This window comes from Polistes dominula, unplaced genomic scaffold (genome assembly GCF_049000335.1).
Source record: "Polistes dominula isolate Pdom_NZ unplaced genomic scaffold, Pdom_raw_medaka contig_73, whole genome shotgun sequence".
NCBI lineage: Eukaryota > Metazoa > Arthropoda > Insecta > Hymenoptera > Vespidae > Polistes > Polistes dominula.
In genome coordinates this window covers 1,298,247-1,319,885 of record NW_028300951.1, presented here as the reverse complement: position 1 = coordinate 1,319,885, position 21,639 = coordinate 1,298,247, and the positions used below count along the sequence as shown (strand labels likewise).

The 21,639-nt window shown below is 21.7% G+C and overlaps 1 protein-coding gene across 2 annotated transcripts in view; it reads left to right on the top strand.

Moving 5' to 3' along the window:
• qless (decaprenyl diphosphate synthase subunit 1 qless) overlaps window positions 1–21,639 on the top strand; it is a 35,301-nt gene that overhangs the window by 2,040 nt on the left and 11,622 nt on the right. Inside the window, exon 2 of one of the 2 annotated variants that reach the window (XM_015327995.2) lies at window positions 20,128–20,286. In XM_015327995.2, coding sequence (XP_015183481.2) covers window positions 20,128–20,286 — 159 coding nt within the window. The remainder of the gene's footprint in view (window positions 1–20,127; window positions 20,287–21,639) is intronic. The other variant, XM_015327996.2, reaches the window with a different exon arrangement.

Genomic DNA, 21,639 nt, shown 5'->3' with positions numbered 1-21,639 from the left:
TATTTCTTTTTTTTTAATTTTTTTCTCTCTTGGATTATTGTAATTTAAAATTTTGTTGAGATAATAAAATTATATCAACATCCTGTTTAGATATTTATATAATATCGTCTGATTTGATTTTGGCAAATTTGTTTTCCTAAATAATTAATTTGAATTTATATTATTGCTAAGGCTATTAAAATAGCTAATAAAAAAGAGAACATAATCCATAAATGTTGCTAATCTTCTTTCAAGTATTTCCCAATCAGTAGATTGGGATTCTACTGATGGAATATTCTATATTTAGAATGTTGTATATGCAACATTTTATGTTTAATTTCTTTTTTAAATAAAAATGATCGTTACGTTGCTGTCTTAAAAATTGATTTAAAGATTATTAAAAAATCATTATTATCCGTCATTAATCTTTCGTCATTTGTATTATATTCTTTAAAGCTTGATCCATTCTTTAGTTTAAATCGAATAATAAAAAAATCCTCGAATATTTTCATATTTTATTTGTAAAAGATAAACAAGAAAAAAAAAAGAAAAAAAAAACAAAAAAGAAGAGAAAAATATTAGAAAGTATGCAAGATATTTTTCTGTTTCGAAATATACCGTAATTATACTTATATTCTTTTATTATCGTTTAGGTTAAACGATTCCCTTGATGTAATAACACGTAAGATTCTCATAAGCATTACATGTAACAATACAGGATAATTATTGCTCGTTTAAAGTGCGTCACGTTAACTCGTTTTGTGTGTGTTGAAAATGGATTATTAAAATGCATTGCAAAGTATAATACATCGTTATCATTTATTATACTTTGTGTATTATTTTAAAAATAATGTATAATAATTTTATTTTTCATTATTATCTTAAATATATAAATATCTAAAATTAGATATAAACTGTATACATATATATATATATATATATATATATATATATATATGTACTAGGGGTGCCTCGTCACGCGTTGCTGTGGCTCACAATCAGTTCGATACACACGTCTTTAAGTCAACTAATTAAGGGACCCTGTAGGAGGGACGCGCCAAAGAATTTTGAGGGACAGGAACTTATGTAGTCACGTGATTAAGCGCGAATCAATCAAACATTTGAAATAGTCTAAAAGTTATATATAATATAGCATATAGTTATATATATAGCAACACCAGCAATATGTATGGCGCGTCCCTCCTAGAGGATCCCTACAACGAATTACCTTATACCGCCATTTGTTAGAATCTTATCGAACTAACAGAGATAATCATGACTCTTTGTTAATAAACAAATAATTGCGATTATAAATTGAGATATAAACTATCCTATCTTTCAAGTTGAATGAAACTGTACACAGTGTGTAAAATTTTATTCAAATCGGTTCAATAGTTTAGGAGTCCATTGCGGACAAACAACGTGACACGTAATTTATATATATTAAGATTTCCTATCTTTTAAGTTGGATGAAACTGCACACAGTGTGTAAAATTTTATTCAAATCGGTTCAATAGTTTAGGAGTCCATTGCGGACAAACAACGTGACATGTAATTTATATATATATATATTGAGATATATCACTACTACGAATTATTTATATCATTGATCATATTACACTTGTAAAATATTCTTCTAACTTTGATACGTTGAATAATGCAATAATCAAAAATTCCCAAAATAAAGACGAACCTATCGACGAATCAAAAAAAAAAAAAAAAAAAAAAAAAGAAGAAGAAGAAAGAGAAAAATTATGAAAAAAAAGATGTCAATCACGTTTTGTACTTACCGTTTTGCATGTAACTCACGTGAAATATCCTATCACAAACTAAATCGAATCTATTCTTACATATGTTGATATAAATTCCATGGGTTTTTTCTGTTCATTCATGCAGGTAACGTTCAGTTTGACGCACTAGTATGACAATGATGATTCATCTGTTAAGTTCGTGAATGGTGAAGCCGATTTTAATGTGCTGAAATAATATTTGCCATAAATCACGATCTCTCTTTTTATCTAATATTTTTCTAATTAATTATAATCCAACGTTATCTTAAAATAGAAGCTTACTTGCAAATGCTTTTGTGGAGTACTTTGCTATGGCAAAGTAGAAAATAAAAAAATAAGAAGTAACATAAATACTTATACGCGAAAAAATTGAAGTATTTTGAGCTTTAATAATAAAAAAAAAATAAATAAATAAATTTCTTTATTTGTTTTAAATAGAAATGAGTTTGACGTTAAAAGACATAACAAAACTTTTTACATATTGATCATGAGATAATAAAATAAATTTGTTAGAAATAACATTAATAATTAAAATATTAAATATCAATATCTAATTGTAGATATTTTCATTTTTAATTTTATTAAATTAATTTTAAATATTAAATATAAATATATCTAATTTTAGATATTTTAATTAATTTATTTAAATTAAACTAATTTTAAATATTAAATACAAATATGTATAAGTTTAGATATTTATATTTACATTTAAACTTTATAGGGATTCATATCTAAATTACAAATATTAAATATTAGTAAAAAACAAATTAATTATTATTTAAATAATAATTAATTAATTATTAATAATTATTAGTAAAAAAAAAAAAATAAAAAAATATTAGTACCCACCTAAATTTAAATAATTTGTTAGAAACTTTTTTCAATCTTTTTTTTTTTTTTTTAATTTAAATTTATCTTTCTATTCACACAAATGAGTTTAAGTAAATTTGAAAAGTTTCGAACCCCCCTCTTCTCTTCTCTTCCCTTTCTCATAGAAGTACTTCTATTTTTTTTTTTCGTTCTAATTCACATTTATTTATAAATCATTCTTTTATATTCATTTTACAATTAAATTATTCTAATTAATTTGTTTCTCTCGTTGCAAAAAAAAAAAAAAATAAAAGGAGGATGGGGTTTCCCTAGACAATTTCTTCCGTAATTTCTTAATTTAATACAAGTCAATTCCACTTGCATTTTGATTAAGTCATAAACACACCCACATATGTATATATGTGTGTGTGTGTATGTCGAAGGAGACATCACAGCATGCATATTTGATCATTATGTATAGATATTTTCTTTCTTTTTACTCCATCTTGAAATTTCTCATTAGAAATCCTGTCGCGAATGAATACTACTCGTAGATTCGTTTTTAATCCGTCAACTTCCAAGGATATTTATTTTTTTTTTTTTATCCTTCTCCTGCTTCCCCTTTTTCTTAAAGGAAAAGAGTAATTCAATCATCTTGTTTCAATTTGTAAATAAATTTAACTTGAGAATTGTTCATCAATGAAGAAGTTTTTTTTTTTGCATTTGCATCGATTGTGTATCGTCCTTGAGGGTAAAAAAAGAAAAAAGAAAAAAGAAGAAGAAGAAGAGAAGAGAAAAAAAAAAAGGAATGAAGTTACGTTCATCCTTGATCATTTACTTAGTTGATATAATCTTCACGAAATTGAAAATAATTTATTTATCATTCATCATCATCAATATCATTTTCATCATTATCATTTACTCGTATTCTCTTCTATTTTATATTTATATAATATAAACAGGATATATAATCATTGAAATGAACTCATAGATATTTACTATTTATAAATTTGAATCTTTATTATGTTGTGATCTATTATAAACGATGAAGTATTATTTATTTCATCATTGATCGAAAGAACTATACTTTAGGAATTAATTATAAACAAGAATAAAAAAAATTGAATAAATTAATAACAATAAAAAAAAAAAACAACAACAACAACAACGTAAGAAGTTTAAAAAAAGATTTCAATCTGATTTGATAATAATTGTAATTATCAAATGATTTTTTTTTTATTTTTAAATTGAGACTGAGGAAACTTATTAATCATAAAAAATATCACGTGTATTAATAAAAAAAAAAGAAATAAAATAACAAATAAATCAAATAAATTAATGCAAATTTAAATGGGAGTTTTAGTTTGTTAGGCGTTTTTGATGCATATAAAAATGAAGTAAAGATAAATTTATAAAGGTTTGAAATAAAATAGAATATAATTATAATAATTGTAATTATAATAATAATAATCATTATAAGAATTTTTAAAATTGTTTAAAATATAATTGTTGTAATAATTATTATTAAATAATAATATAGAAGTTAATAAATAAATATATATATATATATATATTTGGTGCATATAAATGAAATAAAATTAAATTATAAAGGTTTGAAATAAAATAGAATATAATTATAATAATTGTAATTATAATAATAATAATAATTGTTATAAGAATTTTTAAAATTGTTTAAAATATAATTTTTTAAAATATAATTGTTGTAATAATTATTATTAAATAATAATATAGAAGTTAATAAATAAATATATATATATATTTGGTGCAATAAATGAAATAAAATTAAATTATATATGGTTTGAAACAAAATAGAATATAATTATAATAATTATAATTATAATGTAAAAGTTAATAATTAAAAATATATATAATAAATAAAATATATTAAAAATACAATATATATAAAAAATAAAATACATATATAATAAAATATAATAAATAAAATATATATAATAAATAAATCTATATAAAAAATATAATTTATAACACAATTAAATGTTATAAACTTTATAATTATATATCTCATATTATAAAATAAATAAAATAAATAAAATAAATTCAAATACAAATTTAAATGAGGGTTTCAATACGTTATTGTAATTGGTGCATAGATATGAAATAAAAATAAATTAAACGATTTCAAACAAAACAGAATATAATAATAATAATAATAATAATAATAATAATAATTGTTAGTTAGCTATTGGACAAAACAAAATGGTCAAAAGTTTCACTTGATGGATGAGAATAAACGTTCAAAGTGCCCTCGATACCCAAATGTGAGTTGCAGTAAAAGTTGAACATGATTATATATATATATATATATAGCTCTCTATGTGCGTAGGTTTGTTTTTTCTTTATATATGTATTAGGCATGTATTACATACACAAACACACACACACACATATATATATATATATATACACTTACATATCAACTGATCGTTGAACAATTCTTTGTTTAACAAGCCACACACAAAATAATTTGTCTTTTCACTTATTTTCAAGTTACAAATTTATTACTTTCTCTTGAAATTCGTTTCAATTTTTTTTTTGTTTTTTTTTCTTTTTAACCTGATTTCAATGTTCCCATTTTGTATTTTTTTTAATATTTGTCATTGATATCATATTGATTGTAATTAGTTCAAAGTGTTTTCCTTGAATCAAGTAAAACTTGATCATTTATTTAGCAAACGTCTTTTATAACTTTTCATTTACTTTCATTTTCTCGATAGAAAAAAAAAAAAAAACAAGAAGAAAGAAGAAAGAAAGAAGAGAGAAAAAGAAAAAAATTTACCTTGTCAAGGTCGTTCGAATTAACGTAACGTGCTAAATACACATTACTTACACATTCCGCTTTCTCACATCGAAAGGATGTCATGTCTTACCTCGAACTCCTTTCAATCATTTTCTCTCTTTATCTTTTTAAATATCATTTTCGTTATTTCACTATTTACTTGTTGAATCAAAAATTACACCTGTACGCATATATATATATATATAAAAATATAATTAATGATTTCAATATTTACATGTAATAATTTGAAATTAATCACATACAATTTTATATATAATTAAATATATAGTAATTAATATGCAATATTATATAGTATATAAATATATTGTAATTAATATGCAATATTATATATATATATATATATATATATATATTATATGGTAATTAATATTGGAATCTTTAGCACTTGAATACGCTATCTGGTGGCTAAATTCAACGTTAGAGTAGATAGGTCAAATTGCTACGTCACATCCCTGCCATAGATCCCAATAAAATATTATATATATAAATATGTAGTAATTAATATACAATATTATATAAAAATATATAATAATTAATATACCGTATTATATATATATATAAATATATTGTAATTAATATGCAATATTATATATATATATAGTAATTAATATACGAAATATTATATATTTAAATATATAGTAATAATTATGCAATATTATATAATATAAATATATAATAAATAATATGCAATATTATATATATATATAATTATATAGTAATTAATATACAATATATTATATATTTAAATATATAGTAATAATTATTACAATATTACATAATATAAATATATAATAATTAATATACAATATTGTATAATATAAATATATAATAATTAATATACAATACTATATTATATAAATATATAATAATTAATATAAAATTTTATATATAATATAAATATATTGTAATTAATATGCAATATTATATATATATATAGTAATTACAGTACAATATAATATAGAATACAATAAACAATAAATAATGATAATATTAACATATAAAAAACAATATTCAACTTAAAATTCGTACTTTCCCTTTAATAAGTAACTATTAATCAAACTTGAAATGAAACTTATTGAAATACATTTTTTATTTATTTAAATAAGAATCTTTAACGTGAAATAAAGATTGTCTTTCGATTCTTCACTCAAGTTCTTATCTTTTAAATAGAAACAAAACAAAAAAATCAAAAACAATTTATAATATATTGTAAATAAATTTATATTATATACATACTGTTATATATATATATATATATATATATATATATATATATATATATATATAAAATAAAGATGGAGTGAAAGTTTGATTGATACTCTCACGAAACTTACGGTCCCAACTTAACCGATTGGGTGGCGTTAAATAATTCTGTACGCGAGACGTTCATTCCGGCTTTTCTCGTCGTTACATAAAATAACCTTTTAATGCTGCAACTTTTACGCAACGTTTGAAATTTGATAAAGGATCTCTCTTTTTATAAAAAAAATAATAATAATAAAATATAAAAACAAAAAAAAAGGGAAATAATCTTTCACGAGTTGAAACATTTTTCCAAGTAAAAAAAAAAAAAAATGTACAAATTACTTTCACTCATTGTTTAAATGATCATAATCAATTTCATTTTCATTTAAATTGTTATTATCAAATATTTGCTTGTTTCTAAATTCGAATAACTATTTTTTTTTTTTTTTTTTTTCTAAGATTCATGTGAAAGATTTTCTAAGAATCATGTGTGCAAATGACACGTGTCAGAAGTGAAACCTTCTAAAAAAAAAAAAAAAAAAAAAACTCAGTTTCGAGATAATCAGACGACGAATGCACACTTTCAAGAGTAAGATAATTGTAGGATTTATTTATTATTATATTATTATCATATATGTGCCAATAATTATGAAAGTGGTCTAACATAAGTCAACATTTAAAAAAAAAAAAAAACATAAATTTTATCAGTTATCACGTACCACATTATTTTAAACTTAAATAAAAATTCAATGTAATTTGAAAACAATGATATTAGGAAAAATGAATCGTCAGATGTTTCTTCAATATATTACATAGAATTCATATAATGTTCAAATAGAAATCTTCAATAAATGTTGAAACAAAAGAGGTACATGATTTAGACCACTTTCATAATTATGGGCACACATAACCAAAGGGGCATCACCGTTATGATCTCTGGCCGTTACATAGCCGCCCACCGTTTCGTTGCATCCCCCATCGTGTTTCAATGTTTCAAATCACTCGTTATTCTAAAATAATGTTCATATAACAAAAGTATTATTATATGATTCACTTTTAAGGAGATATCTTAATAATTTTCAAAGTAGAAAGATCATCTCTTTAACTCTCTTCGAATTCCTTTCGAATGGTTAGAGGCCGTTTATCTCTCTCTCATGGTGTGTGTTTCCAGTCTTTAATCACCGTTAGTACTTTCTTCGATGCTGTTTGACGTTGATCTCCTCTCCTCTCCCCTCCCCTCCCCTCCCCTCCCCTCCCCTCCCCACCTTCTTCTCTACTATGCGTACTATCCTATGATTATCTCTTTTACTCCTACCTACCATTTTTTCTTCTTCTTCTTCTTCTAATATTTCTATTTTTTATTTCTATTTCTATTTCTATTTCTATTCAGAGACCACGACATTTTTCGAACACGTTAACAAAAACGTTTGTTACAATAATTCATTTCTATTTTATTAATTATTATTATTATTATTATTATTATTATTATTATTATTATTATTATTCTGTTGTCAATTTAACAATGTTATATATTTTTTTTAATTGTACTTTAATCCTTTCAATATGGCGAAAAATCAGTTTGAGTGTGTCCCATTACAAAGAACAGTTCATTTCTCCTGCAAGAGATTTTTAGAGAAAAAAAAAAGAAACTTTTTGTGCCTAAAAGATTGAAGGATATTTGGAGACGCATAAATGTCCCCATAATCAGTACAACCATTAACAACAGTGATTTCACTATTGAATTTTAAATTGATTGACAAATTTTCTACAACTTCGATAGCATATGTCTCAGCCGGTGCGAAAGGGTTAAAGATATTATTTATACAAAAAAATACAAAGTCTTATTTCGATAAACATTTCTTTCAAAATAACTGATAATACCATAGTTTAGTATGATTGCATAGATATGGTATGGTGTGCATGCAAGAAGCAGTCAAGGAATGGGTTAAAAGAAACATTTATTGATTTGGAAAAATAATTTGGAAAAATGATTTGGAAAAATGATTTGGAAAAATGATTTGGAAAAATGATTTGGAAAAATGATTTAAAAAAAATGACGAGGATTACTTCATAAAATTAAAATTCAAATAAATATTAAATTTGTTACAAATGTGTAGTATGTGTATGTATATATATATGTATGTATTTATGTATGTATGTATTGTTATGAAAAAGGTCAATAAACTGTTGTTACTTTCAATATGTAAAGGAACATATGCGCACACGTATTTACACATGTGTTTATGTGTATAATATGAAAAGGGTATAAATTATTCGAGGCCAAGGTTACCTTTATATGTATATATATGTATATATATATATGTTGTACAATTAACTAGTAGTATCTATTCACTTCCTTTCATTTGCTTAGACACATACCATACGGTAGTATGTCGAAAGTTTAGAACATACGTGACTGTCTTTGTAAAAGGTTGGAAAGTATAAAGGTTACTTTGATTTTTTATTTATTTATTTATTTTTAATTCATATAACGATTATAGTTATAAATATATTATCGTTTATGGTATATATTCAATTATTATTATAATATCATTTTAATTATATTATTAATAATTACATTTAAATATAATAGGTTTTGATTTTATAAATATTGAATATAGTATATATATATATATATATATATATATATATATATATATATATATATATATATTATATTATATTATATAATTATTAATATATTTATTTAGTTATTTATTTTTAGTTCTATTTCAGATACTATAGAATATTATAATATTTGTAATATTAAATAATATATTAAATATATATTTAGAGTTAATTAAAATAATTTTATAATCATATTATTAGAATATAAATATTCTATAAATAATAATATATAATATATTAATTAATATCATACTATATTACATATTAATAATTGTAATAAATATTATAATTATATTATAATAATAACAGATATTTCGTTGAGATTAATATTTGACAAAATTATATTTAACGTTTCAATTAATAATATTAATATAATATAATACTTTTTATAAATAATGATTGATACATTTAATTTTATTATTTATCACTTATAAATTGAATTTAATTAAAAAACAAAAAAAAACAAAAAAAAAACAAAACAAATATCTCAAAACCAAGTTCACCAATTTTTAAAACAAAATATTATTATTAACATTGACATAAACACGAGAAAAAAAACAAGTTGAAGAAAATTTTCAAGAAAAAAAAAAAAAAAAAGAGAAAAAATACAAGATAGTTTTAGTTGCAATCGAAGGCGAATGCACCGATGATGGTGCATCGGACTCGGGATTATTCGTGAGAGAGCGACCTTGATTCGTCGAAAACGTTCCGCTCATTAAATGTGAACGCGAGTAAGTTGAACGAGTGAACGAACCAACCAACGAACGAACGAACCAACGAACCAACGAACGAACCATCGAACGAACGAACGTGTACCCATTGGGTTATATACTTAACTTACAAACATACGAACGATTTCAGAATGTGGGTCGTACGAAGTATACGGAGAAAGTGTATATTTTCCACCTCTCTCGTGTCTCTTGACATTCGATATCGTTTCTAGAGAACGAGAACTCCATTTCCCCTCCCCCTACCCCCATTCCTCCCCCCATCCACCCATCCACCTATCTACCTAGCCCCACCCCCTCCCCGCCACCCATCCTCTCATCGATAACATGTCTTTTTTAGTCTTCTTCTTCTTCTTCTTCTTCTTCTTAGTTTTGATCTTCAGTTAAAATACCAAATTTTTATGTTTCTTTTTCCTTTTTATCTTTTTATCTTTTTATCTTTTTTTTTTTGTTTGAACGTAAAATAAGAAAAATAATAATATGAATAATAATATAATTTATAATATAAATATTCGGTTTTTTTTTTCGTTTCCATGGTTGTTCTATTAAGATACAAATTTGTATTTTTACTTTTCTTTTTTTTGGTTTGTTTTTTTCTTTTTAATTGTTTTTTTGTTTGAACGTAAAATAATAATAATAATAATATTAATATGAATAATAATAAAATTAATAATATAAATAATAATTGTATAATATAAATATTCGTGTTTTTTTTTTGTTTCCATGATTGTTCCGTTAAAAATACAAAAGTTTTATTTTTACTTTTCTGTTTTTTTTGGGGGTTTTTGTTTTTTTATTTCGTTAAGAAAATATTTAACCAAATTATAAGTTTTTTTTTTTTTTTAGATTATAATATATATATGTATATATTATGATATAATAATAATTATAATATAATAATTAAACGTATAAATAATAAATTAAACGTAAGATTGTTGAAACAAATCTAAAGATAAATTTGTATCATTGTAAAAACATTTCTTTTATTTTTTTTTTTTAATTTGTATCCATTTGTATCGATGTTTGAGATAATAATTAGAGCGACAACATAATTTAGATTTATTTTATATCTTATCTTTCATATAACCGTATCTTATATATTTAATTTATTTAACAACTGATCATTTTCTATCATGGTAATATGACATCTTTGTTATTTTTTTTATAGCCTGTCAAAACATAAATTAATATACGTCAACATAAAAATCATTAAGTTAAATCTTAAAACACCTATCATAAATTTTCTTTCAATTAATTATACATATATAAATATTCATTTTTATTAAATAGTCATCAAAGTAAAATTTATTCATCATTAGACTTAAAAAAAAAAAACAAAAAAAAAACAAAAAAAAACACACATTTCTTATGTTATATATATATATATATATATATAGTATTGATTTATTTTTGAGGACATATTATAATGCACGATTACATTTACATTAATATTAATCTAAATGATTTAATATTATCTGATTTTAAAAGTGTAATTTAATTTTGCGGTTAACCACAGAAACTTTTATATCTTGGTTGAAGTATAAGTTGATACTACGAGTTGTTATTTAATGAACATTATCAACTATTATTATTATTTATGATCTTCCAGATTTATTTTACAATTTTAATATGAATGATGTTAAACACACATACACATACTATACACGTACAAGAAAAAAAGTAGAAATATATTTCTATTAATATTTATATTGTATTGGTAATATAATATTTGATTAATATTATATTTTAATAATAATAATAATAATAATAATAATATATTAAAAATCTAATAATTACAATATTAAAAATAAAATATATTATATTTTGTTAATTAAGTATATAATTAAAATTAAATTAAATAATATTAATAAAATATATAATAATACATACCATTATAGTATTATATAATAATAATAATAATAATTATAATAATAATAATAATAATAATAATTTAATATTGCATTAATCTTAATTAAAAAAAAAAAAAAAGAACAAAACAAGGAGATGGGTGATCAATGTTTTTTGTTTTTGTTTTTGTTTTTTGTTTTGTTTTGTTTTGTTATTAAATATGAAATTGATTCTATTATTAATCTTGTATCTATTATAATATATCTTAGCTAAATAATTTAGATCAACGAGTGAAAGTTTTATCCTCCTCCCTTGGAATGCTTTATTAAAAGAGAAAACCTTTTCGTTAGAAAGAGTTGTACAGATGTCTATGCATCCACGTGTGTATCTATATACACGTACAAACATTCACACATATACATAAGTATTCGTATTTATCGTATGCACGTATACATCATTTCGATTATAAAAAAAAAAAAAAAAAAAAATGTTTAAATGATTTTTATCAATTATTCTTCTTTATCCTTTTCTCTTTCTAATATCAGAGAAAACCTTTTGGCTTGTGAAAGATCATATGGCTATGCGCATTCACATATCTTCCTATTACATATATATATACATGTATACATGTGTATAAGTTTTACGTAGGAATAATTTCAATTAAGAAAGTTCATATAAAACATTTTAGAAATTTATATATATATATATATATATATATATATATATATATATATATATTTTGCTTTGTTTACAATAGTTTCAAATATATTTTATATGCAAACTAGATCTTTCTATTATTTTAATAAATTATATTTAGAAATTGTTTAGATATATATATATATATATATATATATATATATATATATATATATATATTATTTTATTAATTTTTATTATAAATACAAATCGTATTAATCACACATGGGTTTGCAAAATAATTTTGTATTTGGTAAAAAATTTTTTGGGGTATTTAAATTTTATTACAGTTTACAAAATTAAATTAACAGTTAATTAAAGTAAATTAAATTAATTAAAGTAACACTTTTCAAAATTATATTTCTAATAAAAATAAAAAAAAATAAATCATCTATAAATTTAAATTATATTAAAAATAAAATATCAAATAAATTAATTTCTAATTAAAAAATCAAATAAAGTCAATAATCTTTCATCGTTCGTTGAATAAATTATATTTACAATCTTCTTAATATACATAAATTACGTGTCACGTTGTTTGTCCGCAATGGATTCCTAAACTACTGAATCGATTTGAATCAAATTTTACACACTGTGTGCAGTTTCATCCAACTTAAAAGATAGGATATCTTAATATATATAAATTACATGTCACTTTGTTTGTCCGCAATGGATTCCTAAACTACTGAACCGATTTGAATCAAATTTTGCACACTGTGTGCAGTTTCATCCAACTTGAAAGATAGGATAGTTTATATCATTCTAACAGATGGCGGTATAAGGTAATTCGTTCGACTTAAAGACGTGTGTATGGGACTAATTGTAAGCCACAACAACACGTGGCTTTTCCAATCCATCCCAAAAACCTTGAGTTCTGGAAAATAATTTAGTGTTTCTCGTTAATCATCTCACTTCTGGAATTCTTGATGTTTTTTTTTTTTCTTAATCATGTTAAACTTGTAAAAATGATAAATTTTGTATATCTGTAATCGATAATCATTCGATCGTTTGTATTATAAGGCCCTTGAGGAGACGACTTTTACAAATTTTCTTGCGAAAGAACTTGTTAAAAGAATGTTCGTGATCTTACGAAACACCTGCCAACTTACGATTAAAATTACTTGCAAACACATATACGTATCTATACACACACACACACACACACACATATATATATATATATATATATATATATAGGCTCATGCAAATAAATACATTTTAGTATACGTTGTCCCATCATTAATTCAAATATTTTAAAAAATAATTTAGTCAAGGATAATATAAATTTTGAACATTGAAATTTTAGAGAGAAAGACACAAAAAAAAAACACCATTAATTTTTTCTATTTTTCTAATCATAAATTTTTGTCAGCTATTTTAGATTTGTTTCTATTCGCCCATTCTTATTTTTTTTTTTTAATTATATTTAGATTGATTTATTTTGCATTTAAATTTAATTATTTTGTATTTCTAATAAATTTTATATTTTATTTATTGATTTATTTTATATTTTATATATTTTTATTTTTAGTAACACCAATCAGGTTTCACAATTATTAAATATTAATATCCCTTTTTTTTTCTTTTTTTCATTCATTCATTTATTTATTTCACTCTGTAATTAATTAGCAAAACTAGTTATAATTTAGTCAATCTGGTTTACATTTATTACGACGAATTTATTTAATATTTATCAAAGTTGATTACACATTACACATCCACACATTACCCTCTCCCCCATACACACACACACACACACACACTCATATATACACATATATGGAAACTTGTCCTCGATAATGGTTGACAACTCCTACGTTGAGTATTTTTCTTGGCTATTTTTTGAATTTTGTTTTTTGTTTTTTTTTTTAATCTTTTCTACTTGTCTCATGTTATTAAATTTGAATAAAAAATTAATAAATAATATAGAAATGGAAATAGTAAGAGTGTGTGTGTGTATGTGGGTGACAAATTATGACTAAATATTGACATTAATTATTAGTATGAATAATAAAATAAACATTGGATTATTTCGTTGAGTTAAAATTCAGAATCAACTTTTTTACAAATGTATTCTAATGTTTTATGAATGAATTTTTTTCGTTGGTCCATTTTCGACTCTTTCATTATTTATTCCCACCATCAAAAGTGTTTCGTTGGATAAACAAAAATATTCAGTCATCATTTTTTTTTCTTTTTTCAATTTATTTACAAGATAAATAATGGATTAAATTAATATTGAAGAGAAATCATTTGTATTATGCTGAAAATAAAACATTTCATTAGAATAATATTGAAACACAAGTTGCATCAATATCGCATTACGTGTGTAATCAAAATTTGATTATAATAATATTCAAAAAAAAAAGAAAAAAAGGAAAAAAACAATTTTAATTTATTAATTTATTATTTTTTTTTTAAATAATATAATATTATTAGAAATTAATATATTTAAATATTATATTATAATAATAAATTTATAATATTTATATAATAATATATTAATTATATATTTAATAATAATAATAATAATAATAATAATAATATTATTATTATTATTATTATTATTATTATTATTAATATTAATATATATAATTTTTAATATTATAATTATTTTATATTATTTTTTATTTTTTTTATAATTTTAATTTAATTTAAAATAATATTTATTATTATTATTATTATATATTTATTATTATTATTATTATTATTATTATTGTTATTACACTGTTATATACATAATTATATATATTATTTATATAATAATAAATAATATATATATAAAATAATAGAACCAAGGCCACTATAAAATAAAAGTATGCAAAAGGTATATATATATATATATATTTTATTAGGTATTAGAAAGGTATTAAGTATAAACTATAAAGAAAATAAAAAAAAAGTAAATAAAAAGAACAAATCAAATAAACTTTACACACGTGTGTATTAAAACGCCATAACGATTGCAAGTTGTATGAGTAATTAGGAATCGATACGTATATATATATATATATGTGTATATATATATGTACCTTCTGCATACTTTTATTTTATAGTGGCCTTGGTTCTATTATATTCTTTTTTATAAATTATCCTTTATACATAGAAAGGATTGGGTGGGTGGGGTGGGTAAGGGGAAAACCAGGTGAAAATAAAAGTAAGATATAATGAACTTGTCTTTATCGCATTGCTAGTGGAACTGGTTGTTGGTGAAACGATAGAAAGAGACAGAGAGAATGCAATATGTCGATGATGAAGATCATTGGACATGCACGTTAAAATATCTAAGTTGTGTCAGTGTCCATTGCACAATTTTTCAATATCCTCCCGTGTATTCTACGTTTCTCATTATGGGTTTTTTTTTTTTCTTTTTTTTTTTTACACAGATACACAAGCACTGTAAAATACATTTACACGATATTACTATCGTTTTTTTTTTTTTGTTTTTTTTTAATGTTTTATCGCGTACGCATAAAATTGATCGTACAAATCAAATTGTAAATTTTATGGGATCATTTAAATTCCATGTTAATTGTTTTTTTTTTTTAATTTTTCTATTATTATTATTATTATTATTATTATTATTATTATTCTAATTAGTTTGAGATTGGAAACCTTGAAAGTGTTTTACTCGTTAGATACAAGTTGTGTGAAATTTAATTGTTTGTAAATTTATCAAATTTATATATAATTTATTATTTATAATATATTAATTTAATAATATAATAAATTTAATATATAAATAAATATTCTAATAATAAAATATGTATATGTAATAATATATAATATATAAATAATTATATCATAATTATATAACATATAAATAAATAATATATAAATACTATAATTAAAGATAATATGGATAAATAATTAAATATTATAATTAAATATAATATAAATAAATAATATATTAATATTATTTATATAATATATAAATAAATATTATAATAATAAAAATATAATAATTTATTATTTTTAATAATTAATTTAATAATATAATCAATAGAATATATAAATAAATATTGTAATAATAAATATAATATTATAATTAATATAATTTATTATAATAATGTTTCTTTAATAATTTTATTAAATAATTTAATATTCATATAATTTATTATAATAATTTTTTTTTTATAATAACATCATTTGTGTGTGTGTGAATTTCATATTAATTGTTTCTTCATCTCAATAGTTTTATATTAGACACCTTGAATGTGTACAACATATTACTTGTTAGAACAAAAAATGGACATTAAAAAAAATAATATTTAACGACTTAAGTTTGTACATTCTGTCAACTGATTCTGTCAACTATTCGTATAAATTTCATTAAAAAAAAAAAAAAAAATAAAGAAAGATCAATCATTACTCTGTTCACGCATCCATGTTACGTTTACCATATGCACATTATGCACTTTTGTTTAACTCTTTCATCTTTCTTCGTCTCATGGCCTCGATTAATCCTCCAGGTAAAAGATACTCAACTTGTGTAATTTTCTCTCTCTCTTTCTCTCTCTCTTTTTTTTTTATTGCATTAAATTTGTAATCATTTATGTGTTAGATAGTATCCCATAATTAGGTATGACCAATTGTTTCCAATTCTAATTTGTCTATCTGTTTCGATCATTCTTATTTCTTTTTCTATTTACTATTATTAGAAGAAGAAGAAGAAGAAGAATGTGTGTGTGTGATGTGTGTCTGTATGTGTATATGTGTGTGTTAGTTTATTATGTATGAAAAAAATTGTATACAAGTATATTTCTTCTAACATATGCGAAGTGAACGTAGTTGTGAAACTATTGGATAATCAGAAACATTATTCTTCACGATGAACAGAGAGAGAGAGAGAGAGAGAGAGAGAGAGAGAGAGAAAGAAGTATAATCTTGTAACCTGTGTTAGTAATAATAGTAGTAAATAGTAATAGTAATAGTAGTAGTATCAAATGCGTGCTGTAAGAATTTAATCGTTCTTTAATTTGATTGCAATCAAACTTACCTGCCAATTTGATAGATTATGCAAGTAGATTCCTTTTGAAAGCAATTTAATGTTTTCACATAGTGCAAAAGAAAAAGAAAAAGAAAAAGAAAAAAAAAGGGATTATCTTTATTTATTTCATTCGCACACAATTTATTTCTTTCTTTTGTATTTCGTAATTTGATTATAACAAAGTTAATAATAAATATATTAAATTATTTTATTTCAATATACAAACAAGTCGGTTGGATTGAAATGAAATTTTTCATTCGACTTGTTTACATATTACATTGAATAAAATTAACTTATAAATTAATTTAATAATAATTAACTAATATTTATAATAATAATAATAATAATATTTATAATATAAATAAATATAAATTATATATTATATTATATTTAGAATTTAATATTAATTTAATATTAATTACTACTAATTACTACTAATATTCAAATATTTATAATATAAATAAATAAATTATAATTATAATATTAATAATTTAATAATAATTAACTAATGTTTATTATATAAATAAAAAAAAATATTATAATTATATTATTTATAATATAATAATAATAATTAAAACGAGTAATTATTGATTAAATTATTTTTTATTTCAATATACACATAACACACATACACATACATATGTGTGTGTGTATACACACATACGTCAGTTGGATTGAAATGAATTTTTCATTCGATTTGTTTACACATATTACATTGTATAAAATTAACAAGTTATTATTGATTAATTAATTTATTGCTAGAATAAATAGAATAATGAACAAAAATAAAACTATGATATAAACAAGTAAATAAAAAAAAGGAGAAAAAGTGGATTGTTAATGTGCTAAATAGTTGATTGGTTGCTTGTTTTTAGAATGAATGTTTGAACGTAATAATACTTTTTAAGTGATATAACTCCGTAATAAGGTGGACTGCGAATCAGACGTTGATTGCACAAGTGGAAAAGTAGTTAATGCAATATGCAATCAGACGTAACACAGTAGTAAATGACGCGTTACGAGCAGCCCGAAGTTGTCTCGTTTATTTTTTTTTATTTTTCCATTCTCCCTCTCTCTTTCTCTCTCTCTCTTTGAATCCAACAAATGTTTTTGTTGAATTCACAGAAATAACAAATCAAATCAAATCAAATCAAATTAAATGAAACATATTCGTGCAATGTACGTCGATTAATGAAAATAAAAGTAACGTGTTTCATTAAAGATTGTTCTTTCTTTTTTTTTTTTTCATTAAAAATGACGTAAAATAATAATGATTATAGTAAATACATTGAAAAAGAAAAGAAAAGAAAAGAAAGAAAGTTGATTGGTGAAAATAATGTTGTAACATAAAACAACTATTATTCCTTTCACGAATATCCGCATTGTCGATGTTTGGTGTTGTTTCTCATTTTTTTTCTCCTCTCGTTTTTTCTTCCTTTTTTTTTCTATTGCAAATACCACGAGTTATATACGTACAAATATAACATTAATTATTTATTACAGATGGTTGATTACTTTATATAATAATAATAACGCACATTTATATATTGCGTATGCAGTAAATGAAAATGTTAATCAAATATGGGTGATAAAATTAAAATGATAGTACATACATTAAATATATAATTAATATGATTATTTATAATTAATAATTAATATTATATTAAATATAAAATATATGTAAAAAAAAAGTAGTACAGATGGTACTACTTTACAAACTCATTTTAAATTTGCCGCGTAAAATGGGCGTTTAAAATATTATACATAATATTTAATTTTTAATATTTATTAAATTATATATTATTTAATATAATAATTAAAAATAATAATATAATAATTAATATTACATATATAATTAAAAATAATATAATTATAATTATTATTACATATATAATTAAAATAACATTTATAATTAATACTATAACATATTTTATACATTAAATTATATAAAGATATATTATAATATTAATAATTAATATTATATTAAATATAAAATATATATATAAAAAAGTAGTACAGACGTACTACTTTACAAACTCATTTTAAATTTGCCGCGTAAAATGGGCGTTTAAATATTATATATATATATTTAATATAATAATTAATTAATTAATGTTATAATATATTTTATATACATTAAATTATATTATAAATAATCTTCATTCAATCAAGCAGTTTTACAATCATGTGGTGTGACTTGGTTTACATTTTTTTTTTTTACTTTCTCCACATTAAATTATATATAAAAATATATATTATAATATTAATTATAAATATTATATAATTAGATTTGAATTCAACACTTTGTTAATTTATTCAATTATCAAATTAGATAATAATCAAATTAATAAGATATGAAATGAATGATATTATCTAATAAGCAAATATTAACTGTATATTTTTTGCATTATCACCTTAACACTAATTATACAATTATAATAATAATAATTGTTCCATTATTTATATGGAATGAGGTTAAAGAAAAAAATTAAAAATAAAATTAAAAAAAATAATAGAAGGACAATTCTAATGTAAATTTCCTGGTATTTTTTTTTTTTTTCCTTTTTTTTGCAGAACAGAACTACAACAAGTGGAGGATTATGCAGGATAGGCATCGCGAGATCGATGAGTTCAATGCAAACTATTCAGCCTGGATCCTTGCCCGATTATCAAATCGACCCTTATCGTCTAGTTGAAGATGACATTAAACTTGTCTATCATCAAATAAGATCGGTAAGAAAAAAAAAAACATAACACAAAAAGAAACCTTATTTTTTTATTTCTATTTGAGCCGTTTCTTTTGAAATTGGCCTAACTTTATTTATGTTCGAATCGAGATATTTGATGAGTTAGCATTTCAATGCGATTAAAAATATACGTACAAGATACTACTAATCAAGTCAAAATTGCTTGAGTTTATCTAAATGAGTTTTAATTTATAATTTTTGTTAAAATAATGGCAATTATTAAGTAGATAATATGCGTTTTCTAATTATAGCTATAAAGCTATTAGATATTAGCTATTAGAGCTAATGAAGACTCATTTTTTCTACTTGTCTTATTTTTTTTTTTTTTTTTTTTTTATCATTTTTTTTCTTCTTATCTTGTTCGTTCGTTATATTTTGTTTCTTTGTTTCTTTCTTTCTTTCTTTCTTTGCATAATTTTTATTCGTTGATAACGAGCTTATTATCGTGTTCGTTAAAAAAAAAAAAAAAAAAAAAAAAAAAAATTATTTCTTCCACTTCGTTTATTTGCTTTTTTCTTTCTTGCTTTCTTTCTTTTCATTTTCTTTTTTTTTTTTTTTCTTTTCATTTGCATTTTCTAAGCTTGAAATATTTCACACAAATGTGAAATTGTCACAAAAATGAAAATAACAAATGTGCATTTTAACGATAAAAAAAAATTTGACCTCAATTATTAAACAAAAGAATAAGAAAATAGATTATTGACAGTAGGATAAGAAAAAAAGAAAAAAAGAAAAAAAAGGTAAAACGAGCAACAAAAAAAAAAAAAATTCTACGAATATTTTCCTTTTATTATTTCAACATTTCAACATTTCAAAAATGTCGATATATAACATGTGTCTCCTAGTTATTTTTTTCTTTTTTTATTTTATAATACATGAACAATTGATAATAATATTGAAACATTATTCCTAATATTGTAAAAATAATTTAAAAAAAAAAAATAGAAAATATTTATCAAAAAAGAAAAACAAATTGATGAACACAGAAGAAAACCAATTATTGCAAGAGGAAATAAAGAAAAAAAAAAAAAGAAAAAAATAGGAAACAAAAGAGAGAGAGAGAGTGAGAGAGAGAGAGAGAAAGAGAAGAACGAATGAATTATCTTTGAGTTCACTCATCGATTCTTCTTTTAAAGGATCGTAAAAGAATACCGGAAGGTATATTCCATGTTAAGAAATGGTCATGGGAAGGATGGGAAGAGGAGGAGGGGAGGAGAGGTGTATCGGTTCGTTAGCCATAAATTTCAAAGTGACGATAAGTCATTGTCTACCTTCATACGGTTAGAGGAGGTGTTGTACTCTCTCGTGCCTATGCAGACAAAAGTTTATCTCTTTCGAG